At 40.8% G+C, this 14,106-nt stretch overlaps 1 protein-coding gene across 2 annotated transcripts in view; it reads left to right on the forward strand.

Annotated features, from left to right (window-relative positions):
• mad1l1 (mitotic arrest deficient 1 like 1) overlaps positions 1-14,106 on the forward strand; it is a 1,178,242-nt gene that overhangs the window by 259,700 nt on the left and 904,436 nt on the right. For both annotated transcript variants that reach the window (XM_063058642.1, XM_063058644.1), the window contains exon 11: positions 13,402-13,546. In XM_063058642.1, the coding sequence (XP_062914712.1) occupies positions 13,402-13,546 (145 nt within the window). The remainder of the gene's footprint in view (positions 1-13,401; positions 13,547-14,106) is intronic.

The following is a 14,106-nucleotide window of genomic DNA, read 5'->3' on the forward strand; positions in this document are numbered from 1 at the left end:
TGATTTTGATCTGTTCCTTTTCACTGTATCTTGGTACATGTGGCAGTAATAAACCAGTACCAATCTAAATGTATTTATTTTCAATTGGACTTTTAAAAATTAAAATTTAAAATTTTATGTTTTGTTTTCAGTGAGTGTTTTTGAAAGTTGTCAAAATCGAAGACATTCCAAATAAATCAGATTAAGGGATGGGTTTGGCAGTCAGATTGGAGTGGGGATTATCACCTGCTAAAGGTATTATGAGGCTGGGCCTATCATGAGCTGAGAGACACTCTGTTGTTACACTGAGCCTTGCTTATTATCTGGGAGTTGTCTTCTCAGTGGGAGGTTCAGCTGCGGTAGGTGACTGGCTCTCTTGAATAGCTTGTCTATGCATGGATGATCCAGTTTATTATTTTTTAGTTATGTTACTCAGTGCATATTTTTATTTTAAGTAACTACAAATACTGTTCTGATTGTTTGGAATAAGTATTGTGGTTTGGTTCTGATTTCTACTTCAGATGGTGCAGAGGTTGTGTGAGGAGGAAAATCTTCAGATATAGGAAATGTGACATGTTATTAAAGATAAATTTAACGAAATAGCATTGTGAGGATATCAAATCAGTATATTTCATTCTTGAAGGTAAACTACATCCTTCTTAATAAAAGGCTACGTCAGTCAGTCAACTGTTTATGCATTTTGCTAGAAATAAGTGCATAAATTATTTGCCAAATAATGCATATATTATGATGATTATCCTTATCAGAATTTCTATGAATTACAATTCCACTTATTCGCCTGTCTTTTAAGATTGTTATAGATTAAAATGAGAAAATGCTCATTAATTATACATTATCACGAATAAGCCTTTTTGTAAGGTGTTTTGTTTTAATGGATCGTCTTCGGATGAAATATGGTAGTGCATTTTAAACATGCAGGAAGCTATTAAAGTACTTGAGGCACTCCCCTTAGATAGGTTAGTTGCGAAATGCATTGCTCATCGTTGAATTGAGTCATGCATATTAAAAGTGTCTGGGATATGAACTGTTCAATAGAATTAGTTGAATTCTCTTGCATGACATGAAGATCATATTTATTCTTTTCGCCTTGTCACTTTGAGATATTGCCATCTCAAATATCTCTAGTTTGTTTGTTAAGATCCAGTCTTTGTTTGCCTATTTTCCATTCAGTGTTTTATTTTAATCAGTCTTTTGTTGCAATGAGACTAGCATTCATGACTTGCCTCGTATGTTTCTAAAACTTTTAGTATACTGGAACTAAAGCTGTACATTTTTCAATATTTTGCAACTGTTTATTAACACTAAATTAGGCTTCCTCTGAAGGCTTGTTATGACTTTGCTTCTTGTATTCTTGGGGCTTGGGTTTGCCAAGGATTGTGCTTGTTGGTCATTGATGCAGAGCCATGGATTTTACTGTGTGATTTGATGAATGTGAAGAACACAGCTAATCCCTTTTATCTCTTTAATCTTTGCATAGATGTTTCCTGATCGAAGTGGTTTCACAATTTTGTTTCCCCTACTCATATTTAGTTTGATTTGCTATTTCAGACCCTTCTCTTCATTTTCATTATTTTGATGCATGGCTTCTGTATTTTATTTTGTTTGCACTTTGATTCTGATACTACTGCCGGAGACCCAATCTACCCAAATTTCGCTGACTTTTCCAATCATTTATTATTTGCTTGCTATAGATTAGTGTATCCCCCCTCCCCCCACTGCCTCACTGAGCAGCAGCACAAGGATGGGCAAACTGCAACTGAGAGGTTAATCATTGTTTTGTTAATCCTACCATGATAACAAACAATTCTATTCTATTTGATCTTATTTCTTCCTTGATGCATAGTGATGTTTGATTTACGCTAATGGGTTATTCTTTGAGCTGTATTGTAATTTATAAATCCAAAGCAGGAATATAAACATCTGGTAGGTTTAGGCGTTTATATGAACGTTCTATGTGCTCTATTGCATGAATGAAAATGCACCACAACATGTGCATTCAGAATTTGTAGTTTGAAGTGCTGTGTTGAAGATTGGAGCTTCAACATTTTATAGTTGCAATGATGTGGAAGAATGGAATAAGCTCTATTAAAAGTTTCATCATAAGATTCTATAGAGTCTCTCAGGCAGAACAGACTCTTTAGACTTCTCTGCCAGTCATCAAGTTGCTGTCTATAGTAGTTCCATTTTCTAGCACTGCCCTAGCTTTATGTGTCAGTATTTTACATATTCTTACATCTTAAATATGTGAGTGATTGCCTGTGTCACCTCTTTAAGCAATGCCTTCTAAATTCCAATCACTGTTTAAGTAAAAACAAACTTCTTCAAATACTTACAATACCTTTTTTCCATACCTTAAACGTATGCCTTCTAGTTAAATACACCTTAGCTAAGATGAAGACGTTTACCACTATCTACTCCTCAGATTTCATATACCTTAATCAGATCATCCCTTAGTCTTCTCTGCCCTGAACAAAGCAAGGTCAACACTATTCAGTTTCTCTTCATAGCTGAAATGCTTCATAGAGAAAACATCCTTTGAATCCTCACTTCATGATATCCAGTGTAATCTTAACTGTGCTACGGTGTCTGGACCAGAGTTGCACAAGGTACTCGAGCTATATGGGGAGAAAGCAAGAGAATGGGGTTGAGAAGGAAAATAAAATTAGCCATCATCAAATGGTGGAGCAGTCCTGATGGCTTGAATGGCCCAATTCTGCTCCTATTCTTATGGTTTATGGTATGATATTCTTATTCTTATATTCCATGCCCTGGCAATTAAAGACAACTTCTTAACTTGTACCTCAGGGAGCCATAGGCATTTTCACCAATGTCTGCCTACTTCCCGATACTTTATAGGGTCTTGTCATTTATTGTGTATATTCTAGCCTTATTAGTTTTCTCAATGTACACCAACTCACACTATTAGTAATTCAATTCCATTTGCCTTTATTCTGGATATTTTACCAATGGATCAATATGACATTTTGGCAAATGAGCTTATGTGAATTGGATGTCATCATACCATAAGGGAGACTGTCTTGTCTCCCTGTCTCTTCACCATTTACACCTCTGACTTCAACTACTGCACAGAGTCTTGTCATCTTCAGAAGTTTTCGGATGGCTCTGCCATAGTTGGATGCATCAGTAAGGGAGATGAGGCTGAGTACAGGGCTACTGTAGGAAACTTTGTCACATGGTGTGAGCAGAATTATCTGCAGCTTAATGTGAAAAAGACTAAGGAGCTGGTGGTAGACCTGAGGAGAGCTAAGGTACTGGTGACCCCTGTTTCCATCCAGGGGGTCAGTGTGGACATGGTGGAGGATTACAAATACCTGGGGATACAAATTGACAATAAACTGGACTGGTCAAAGAACACTGAGGCTGTCTACAAGAAGGGTCAGAGCCGTCTCTACTTCCTGAGGAGACTGAGGCCCTTTAACATCTGCCAGACGATGCTGAGGATGTTCTACGAGTCTGTGGTGGCCAGTGCTAACATGTTTGCTGTTGTGTGCTGGGGCAGCAGGCTGAGGGTAGCAGACACCAACAGAATCAACAAACTTATTCGTAAGGCCAGTGATGTTGTGGGGATGGAACTGGACTCTCTCACGGTGGTGTGTGAAAAGAGGATGCTGTCTTAAGTTGCATGCCATCTTGGTCAATGTCTCCCATCCACTACATAATGTACTGGGTGGGCACAGGAGTACATTCAGCCAGAGACTCATTCCTCCCAGATGCAGCACAGAGCGTCATAGGAAGTCATTCCTGCCTGTGGCCATCAAACTTTACAACTCCTCCCTGTGAGACACCCTGTGCCGATAGGCTGGTCCTGGACTTATTTCATAATTTACTGGCATAACTTACATATTACTATTTAACTATTTATGGTTCTATGACTATTTATTATTTATGGTACCGCTGTAACAAAAACTAATTTCCCCCTGGGATCAATAAAGTATGACTATGACTATAAGGAGATAGCTTAATAGGAAAGCTATCTCTCAGCTGACTTGTATCGCTTTTACCTTTTGGTACAGAATAATATTTATGAAAGATGCCATTCGGGCCTTCTGATTGCAGTAAGTGCTTACGCTGGGTGGTACAGAAGTATTGAGAGAAATTGTACCACTGTTGTAAGAAAAAAAAAGTTGGTCAATATATTGCATAGACGGCTTCATAGAACTGGTGGGCTTCCTGTTTACCCCTAGGGAAGAGACATTTTGCTTGCTGCAAGAGGGAGGTGTTAGAACTGGTAAAGTTGCATGTGGAAGTGATATTATTAGAACTTTCTTGACTCTTCAGTTATTTGTGTGAGCTACAGATGTTTCTAGCCAGTGCGATCAGGAGCTGATTGAAGCTGCAAGTTTTTTTTCCATTCTGGAGAGAAACTAATTGTATGGGACGGTTTATAAGGCAAACATTTTCTTAATTTAATTGACTGTTAATCTGACTGTATTTGGATGAGAATTGTCTCAAAGGCATTTATCACTTAGCACCCAAACTGGGAGCTAAATAAGCATCTAAGCCCTAAATTCCATAACTGCATTCTTCATTGGAGAGTGAATATCTTAATACCTTAAATATGAAATTTATTGCTCACATATACACTTTGTGGCCACTTTATTAAGTACCTCCTGTTGGATTCTGATATTTGATCCAAGGCTCTAATGGAAGTCAAGAAAATGGCACAAAGCTTGTTGCTTCATGGTCATTTTATTAAGCGCTAACAGGACAGAGAGAATTGGAAGCAGGGAGAAACAGAGGTTTAGTAGGGGAAGTGAAAAGTAGTAAAGATGGCGGCTAACGTGTTCAGCCCTTCTTATGCCCCATGGATAAGACGCATTCAATTCACATTTGTAGCTAAGAGTTAACCAACCAGAAAGTCCCCATTCAAATAATGGAGCATGAGGATGCTTCCAGATTAATATAAATATCTTAAAAATAGGGGACACACTGAACAATTGTATGTACATACCATGACCACTAGGAAACATACTAAACAGTTACATGGATATAGGTAGATATATAAAATACAAGCAGGCATAAATTGTTAAAGTACACGGAAAATAACAATTATACAGTCTAATCCAACACTCCTGTATCTAATAAAGTAATCACTGAGTGTATGTTCATGGTTTTCTGCTGCTGTAGCCCATCCATGTCAAGGTTTCATGTGTTGTGTGTTCAGAGATGCTCTTCTGCACACTATTGTTGTAATGTGTGGTTGCTGTCACCTTCCTGTCAGCTTGAATCAGTATGACCATTCTCCTCTGATCTCTCTCATTAACAAGTTTTTGTCTGCAGAACTGCCACTCATTGGATGTTTTTCGTTTTTCACACCAATCTCTGTAAACTCTAGAGACGTTGTGGGTGAAAATTCCAAGAGATCAACAGTTTCTGAGATATTCAAACCACCCCATCTGGCGCCAACAAGTATTCCATGGTCAAAGTCACTTAGATCACATTTCTTTGCCATTCTGATGTTTGGTCTGAACAACAACTGAACATCTTGACCATCACTGCATACTTTTATGTATTGAGTTGCTGCCACATAATTAGCGATTAGATACAGGTTTCCCCCGCCATCGGAAGGTAGAGCGTTCCATTGAAATGGTTCGTAAGCCGGAATGTCGTAAAGCGAAGAGGCAATTACCATTTATTAATATGGGAAAAATTTGTCAGCATTCGCAGACCCAAAAAATAACCTACCAAATCATGCCAAATAACACATAAAACCTAAAATAACAGTAACATATAGTAACATACATGGGAGGTAAGGAGAACATTGCAGCACGCGCGACCGCTCCGGAATGATATCGGTATTTGTTGAGTAGGTACCATGCACAATCCTGATTTGATGGAGACAGACGTGAGAAGCATGGAGGAACATATGAAGAAACTTCTGAAATGCCCGCTTCGCTGCTGCTGCTACTGTGCGATCAAGAATCTCTGGAGGGGAAGGCCCCAAGTCTTGCCTATTGCTTGGCGGCCGGGGCCGGGGTTGAAGCACTCGGCAGAGATGGTGCTCGGTGTTGGAGGGCTGGTCGGAGGCTCGAAGTTTTTGGACGGACTCAAGAGTCGGCTGTGATCAGGTGCTTCCAGAGTGCTTCATCGGCAAGTTTGCGGCGCTGGAGGTTCATGGCAGGGAGAGTTTTTCTTCCTTCTACCATCTGCATGAGATGATGGGACTTTCGAGAGACTTTGAGACTTTTTTTTTTACCGTGCCCGTGGTCTGTTCTTTATCAAATTATGGTATTGCTTTTGCACTATTGTAACTATATGTTATAATTATGTGGTTTTTGTCAGTTTTTCAGTCTTGGTTTGTCTTGTGTTTCTGTGATATCATACTGGAGGAACATTGTATCATTTCTTAATGCATGCATTACTAAATGACAATAAAAGAGGACTGCATGTCCTCATAATCTAATAATCTAATCTAAAAGCAGGAATGATATGATAAAAACACAGCCTATATAAAGTAGAAATACTTTTCCACAATCATTGCCGCACTGTTCACCGTAGCGAAAATCTCACGCAAGCGCTTTCGACAGAAACGCTCTCTCCAGTAACCTTTAAGCTATGAAGCTGCCAAATCATACCAAATAACGCATAAAAATACACAGCCTATATAAAGTAGAAATAATGTATGTACAGTGTAGTATTGCTTACGGGAATCGGGAAGACAGCGAGCACACTGATGATGGTATGTTAGGCTGAGTCGTTGGAGGATGGGGTGGTGCAGTGGTCTCCAACCTCTGGGCTGCGAACCGATACCGATCCGCGGAGAATGCCGCGGTAGCCGGCCCATCCCCAGCACATCTTTAAGAAAAAAGCTGAAATAAACAAGCTAATTAATTAGGTGCCGCCTGGCACGTAAATGTCAGCCCAGGTCAGAGACGATTGCAGATTGTGTTGCCTCTGATCTGGGCTGACATTTACGTACCGGGTGGCACCTAATCAATTAGCTTGATTATTTCGGCTTTTTTCTTAAAGATGTGCTGGGTGTGTTCTGGCTACTGCTGTATCACTGCATTCTTCGCGGCCCGGAGGTTTGGGACCACTGTTATAATTGACTTATCACTACATTCATGCGAGGAAAATATGCGCTGTGTGTTTAATATTAAATTCGTTAGATAAACCCCTTTAGAAATGAAATCGAGTGTATTAGCCACTTACAAGTGACTTATAGTTGATTTATCATCTATATTCCGGTCGCGTTTAGCACCTAACCCCCTCCCCCACCCCCGGGTCAGCTGGTCTTTAAGAATATTGTCAATATTAAACCCGTCCGCGATCCAAAAAAGGTTGGGGACCCCTGATTTAAACTAGCTGGCTAGCTGCCAAGGAGCTATGCTACTGATGTCCTACGTGATGAGGCCAAACTCCCTGTAGACTTGCTGAATGTTGTGATAGAATAAGCATGATAATATAATGTATAAGTACATATTTTAATGTCACATTTGCTGCATATACCCAACTTGGTTTACAGATTAGATGAAATCACTAAACAAAGTATTACCTACGCCCTTGGAGGTCAACGGGGGGGGGGATATGGGGTTGTGGGAGGGGGAGGGGGTGCTACCTCCCTGAAATGAGTTTCTGCAGGGCAGGATGTCTGGATTCGCCCGTTTATAGATTACCAATGTGAGGTTTATGAACATATGCTCTTCAAAAGGTTTTTTAAAAACCCTCAGATTTCACGTTAAAAAGTTATCTCTTTAAGGCTTCCAGAACAAATTTACAATGCAAATGAAATTGGAAATTCTTATGACAAATTCCTCGGCATTTAAGACCAAATGGTGCGTTCCAAGCTGCAAATATATTAAAGGAACTGACATTACAAATGCAACAAAATTCACTCTGTGAAGTGAAAATTCCATGCTGATTTCCAAAAAAAAAATTGAAGCCATTAATATGCCAGTAGATTATTTCAGCTACACATCATTGTGGATGAATCTAAGATTTTCTCTGAGTATTTTGACCAAAATGTGAATGAAGAGATTGCCAAAAATTAGATTTCCTGTTCTTGTGGACACTGTCCCTTCTCATGCTCATGCGGTCTTCTTGCATCAGTCAATAGTACACACGGTGTGATTGATAAGTTTGTGGCCTAAGGTAAAAGGAGTCAATTTTAGAAAAGCTAGCACATTTATTTTTCAACATAGTTCCCTGCTACGTTTACTAGGATGTGAATTATTAGGTGGTCAAGATATGGAGAACAGTGTAGTCGAGCATGCTTGTAAGATAATCAAGAAAGATATTTTCAGAGTTAACTTGAATGAAGAAAAATCTTTAATAGCTGGCTGGGCAGAATTTTGTAACAATATGGCCTGTAGCATAGAAACATAGAAACATAGAAAATAGGTGCAGGAGTAGGCCATTCGGCCCTTCGAGCCTGCACCGCCATTCAGTCTGATCATGGCTGATCATCCAACTCAGAACCCTGCACCAGCCTTCCCTCCATACGCCCTGATCCCTTTAGCCACAAGGGCCATATCTAACTCCCTCTTAAATATAGCCAATGAACTGGCCTCAACTGTTTCCTGTGGCAGAGAATTCCACAGATTCACCACTCTCTGTGTGAAGAAGTTTTTCCTCATCTCGGTCCTAAAAGGCTTCCCCTTTATCCTCAAACTGTGACCCCTCGTTCTGGACTTCCCCAACATCGGGAACAATCTTCCTGTATCTAGCCTGTCCAATCCCTTTAGGATTTTATACGTTTCAATCAGATCCCCCCTCAATCTTCTAAATTCCAACGAGTATAAGCCTAGTTGATCCAGTCTTTCATCATATGAAAGTCCTGCCATCCCAGGAATCAATCTGGTGAACCTTCTTTGTACTCCCTCTATGGCAAGGATGTCTTTCCTCAGATTAGGGGACCAAAACTGCACACAAAACTCTAGGTGTGGTCTCACCAAGGCCTTGTACAACTGCAGTAGTACCTCGCTGCTCCTGTACTCGAATCCTCTTGCTATAAATGCCAGCATAGCATTCGCCTTTTTCACCGCCTGCTGTACCTGCATGCCCACTTTCAATGACTGGTGTATAATGACACCCAGGTCTCGTTGCACCTCCCCTTTTCCTAATCGGCCACCATTCAGATAATAATCTGTTTTCCTGTTTTTGCCACCAAAGTGGATAACTTCACATTTATCCACATTAAATTGCATCTGCAATGAATTTGCCCACTCAACTAACCTATCCAAGTCACCCTGCATCCTCTTAGCATCCTCCTCACAGCTAACACTGCTGCCCAGCTTCGTGTCATCCGCAAACTTGGAGATGCTGCATTTAATTCCCTCATCCAAGTCATTAATATATATTGTAAACAACTGGGGTCCCAGCACCGAGCCTTGCGGTACCCCACTAGTCATTGTCTGCCATTCTGAAAAGGTCCCGTTTATTCCCACTCTTTGCTTCCTGTCTGCCAACCAATTCTCTATCCACATCAATACCTTACCCCCAATACCGTGTGCTTTAAGTTTGCACACTAATCTCCTGTGTGGGACCTTGTCAAAAGCCTTTTGAAAATCCAAATATACCACATCCACTGGTTCTCCCCTATCCACTCTACTAGTTACATCCTCAAAAAATTCTATGAGATTCGTCAGACATGATTTTACTTTCACAAATCCATGCTGACTTTGTCCGATGATTTCACCGCTTTCCAAGTGTGCTGTTATCACATCTTTGATAACTGACTCTAGCAGTTTCCCCACCACCGATGTTATGCTAACCGGTCTATAATTCCCTGGTTTCTCTCTCCATCCTTTTTTAAAACGTGGGGTTACATTAGCCACCCTCGAATCCTCAGGAACTAGTCCAGAATCTAAAGAGTTTTGAAAAATTATCATTAATGCATCCACTATTTCTTGGGCTACTTCCTTAAGCACTCTGGGATGCAGACCATCCGGCCCTGGGGATTTATCTGCCTTTAATCCCTTCAATTTACCTAACACCACTTCCCTACTAACATGTATTTCCCTCAGTTCCTTTATCTCACTGGACCCTCTGTGCCCTACTATTTCTGGAAGATTATTTATGTCCTCCTTAGTGAAGACAGAACCAAGGTAATTATTCAATTGGTCTGCCATGTCCTTGCTCCACATAATCAATTCACCTGTTTCTATCTGTAGGGGACCTAGATTTGTCTTAACCAATCTTTTTCTTTTCACATATCTATGAAAGCTTTTACAGTCAGTTTTTATGTTCCCTGCCAGTTTTCTCTCATAATCTTTTTTTCCCTTCCTAATTAAGCCCTTTTTCCTCCTCTGCTGAACTCTGAATTTCTCCCAGTCCTCAGGTAAGCCACTTTTTCTGGCTAATTTGTATGCTTCTTCTTTGGAATTGATACTATCCTTAATTTCCCTTGTCAGCCACGGGTGCACTACCTTCCTTGATTTATTCTTTTGCCAAACTGGGATGAACAATTGTTGTAGTTCATCCATGCGATCTTTAAATGCTTGCCATTGCATATCCACCGTCAACCCTTTAAGTGTCATTTGCCAGTCTATCTTAGCTAATTCACGTCTCATACCTTCAAAGTTACCCTTCTTTAAGTTCAGAACCTTTGTTTCTGAATTAACTATGTCACTCTCCATCTTAATGTAGAATTCCACCATATTGTGGTCACTCTTACCCAAGGGGCCTCTCACGACAAGATTGCTAATTAACCCTTCCTCTTTGCTCAATACCCAGTCTAGAATAGCCTGCTCTCTAGTTGGTTCCTCGACATGTTGGTTCAAAAAACCATCCCGCATACATTCCAAGAAAACCTCTTCCTCAGCACCCTTACCAATTTGGTTCACCCAATCTACATGTAGACTGAAGTCACCCATTATAACTGCTGTTCCTTTATTGCACACATTTCTAATTTCCTGTCTAATACCATCCCCAACCTCACTACTACTGTTAGGTGGCCTGTACACAACTCCCACCAGTGTTTTCTGCCCCTTAGTGTTATGCAGCTCTACCCATATCAATTCCACATCTTCCCGGCTTATGTCCTTCCTTTCTATTGCATTAACCTCCTCTCTAACCAGCAATGCCACCCCACCTCCTTTTCTTTCATGTCTATCCCTCCTGAATATTGAATATCCCTGAATGTTGAGCTCCCATCCTTGGTCACCCTGGAGCCATGTCTCTGTGATCCCAACTATATCATGTTCATTAATAACAATCTGCACTTTTAATTCATCCACCTTGCTACGAATGCTCCTTCCATTGACACACAAAGCCTTCAGGCGCGCCTTTACAACTCTGTTAGCCCTTATACAATTATGTTGAAAAGTGGCCCTTTTTGATTCTTGCCCTGGATTTGTCGGCCTGCCACTTTTACTTTTCACCTTACTACTTTTTGCTTCTAACCTCATTTTACACCCCTCTGTCTCTCTGCACTGGTTCCCATCCCCCTGTTGTGAACTAACCTCCTCTCGCCTAGCCTCTTTAATTTGATTCCCACCCCCCAACCATTCTAGTTTAAAGTCACCTCAGTAGCCCTCGCTAATCTCCCCGCCAGGATATTGGTCCCCCTAGGATTCAAGTGTAACCCGTCCTTTTTGTACAGGTCACGCCTGCGCCAAAAGAGGTCCCAATGATCCAAAAACTTGAATCCCTGCCCCCTGCTCCAATCCTTCAGCCACGCATTTATCCTCCACCTCATTGCATTCCTACTCTCACTGTCGCGTGGCACAGGCAGTAATCCCGAGATTACTACCTTTGCGGTCCTTTTTCTCAACTCCCTTCCTAGCTCCCTATATTCTCCTTTCAGGACCTCTTCCCTTTTTCTACCTATGTCATTGGTACCTATATGTACCATGACCTCTGGCTCCTCACCCTCCCATTTCAGGATATCTTGGACACGATCGGAAACATCCCGGACCCTGGCACCAGGGAGGCAAACTACCATCCGGGTCTCTGGACTGAGTCCCGAGAATCACCTATCTGACCCCCTTACTATCGAGTCCCCTATTACAACTGCCCTCCTCTTCCTTTCCCTACCCTTCTGAGCTACAGGGCCGGACTCTGTGCCGGAGGCACGGCCACTGTCGCTTCCCCCAGGTAAGCTGTCCCCCCCCAACAGTACTCAAACAGGAGTACCTATTGTCAAGGGGCACAGCCACCAGGATACTCTCTATTACCTGACTCTTAACCGTGACCCACTGGTCTGCCTCCCGTGGACCCGGTGTGACCACCTGCCTGTAACTCCTCTCTATCAACTCCTCACTCTCCCTGACCAGACGAAGGTCATCGAGCTACAGCTCCAGTTCCCTAATGCGGTCCCTTAGGAGCTGCATCTCGGCGCACCTGGCACTGATGTGGACGTCCGGGAGGCTTGGAGACTCCAGGGTCTCCCACATCCGGCACCAAGAACAATAAACTGCCCTCACACTCATACTGCCCCTCTCCTCAAATAACAACAAAAAATGAATACCAAACCTTCCTCGCCTCGCCCAATTCCGCCCAAGCATCTAGGGCATCTTCAAAGAGTGAAGCCTTAAAAAGGTGGAATCCATTATTAAGGACCTCCACCACCCAGGAGATGCCCTCTTCTCATTGTTCCCATCACGGAGGAGGTACAAGAGCCTGAAGGCACACACGCAATGATTTAGGAACAGCTTCTTCCCCTCTGTGAAACACGAGAGCATGACTGAGTATTTTAATAAACAAATCCAAATACGCTGAACATTTATGGATTTTTTTTATCCTTTATTATCCATATTTATAGTTATCTATATTTATCCATATTTTTGCATTATCCTGGATAACTGAAAGTCTTCAATTTTAAGAATAATTCATTGCCACAGGAAAAAAAATCAAGAAATGAAGAACTTCCATTGTTGTTTCACCTTGATGAAAAATCTGCTGATATTTTTTTTAAACCCTGTAGTTGTTAACATTTATGTCCATTTGAATTGAGACCATCATTGCTGAGAACTGGTGAAGATGAAATAGGTGACTTCCAGCAGCTTATTCTGTGAAAACCTAATCAATTTTGTTTTGTATTATATGAGCTCACATCTTTTCTCATTGATTGATTCATGGTGATCAATCTGTAAAGTTTTCTGGGGCTTCTGTCAATTATGTTTTATAAATGGCTGTTGAGGAGTTGTACTGCAGAGACCAAAATATTTACTCTTTGTTCTTATTTGAGCTTTTTGAAACTTAGTGTGTAAGGAAGATGTGACTTAAAACGTGGAAACATTGAGTAAATCTGGAACTTTAAAAATTATATGGATCAAAGTCAATGGTCCCAAGGTTTGATTCTCTGAAATTTTCTGTCTCGAACTGTTCCTAGTTTTCCTCTTCATTGGAAGAAATGATAAATGTAATATTGTGTGGAACTCTCTTCATGCTTTTTGCCCTTTCTGGGGTGCATTCCTAATAATGTTTGTTGTGTTACAGTGCTCGAATGTTGGAAAAAACTCTGCGGCAGCTTCAGGATGATGTTTTGAATTTGCAGACCCAGCTTTTGTCTGAACAGAAGAAGCGTGAGCAACAGGAAGCAAATGCTCGACGCATGGAGAAACGCAATATCCTGCTTATGAAGGTAGATCTGTGGATAATTGTTGGTGTAATTGTTTTTTTATGAAAACAAGACATTATGCATTAATTCAGCATTTAGTTTGCCCATTTTGTGTTGTCTTAAGCCATTTGGCAGCTGTCTTCAAATGATGTGCGTGCTTGTATACCAACTGTTTTTTTTTCTATTCTGGTTAAAGTTTTGCAATTTACTTAATATTTTTCTACATTTAATTGATACCTCCATATCTCAGACTACATCTAGATTCTCTTCTAGTTTTCCACAGCTCTTTATAACAGTTTTCCATTTTGGAGTCATTGACTAATATAAATATTAGTCTCCTTTTTCGTGGTTGTTTTTATATGATGAATATATAGGTAGCTGTAAAATAGGCTAGGCACTGTATTTTGTTTTTAATCTGCAAAGCTGCTACTACTGTTTTCCTTTTCTTTCTGCACTCTACCCAAGTCTTTAATCATTTTGCCATGTACTCATTTTCGAAGTCTTTGCTACTGTAATTTATGAAATACGATTTCAGAAAACTATACAAAACACCTGTTCCATGTTCTACCCATTTCTCTGTTCAT

This window comes from Mobula hypostoma, chromosome 9 (genome assembly GCF_963921235.1).
Source record: "Mobula hypostoma chromosome 9, sMobHyp1.1, whole genome shotgun sequence".
Taxonomy (NCBI): Eukaryota; Metazoa; Chordata; class Chondrichthyes; order Myliobatiformes; family Myliobatidae; genus Mobula; species Mobula hypostoma.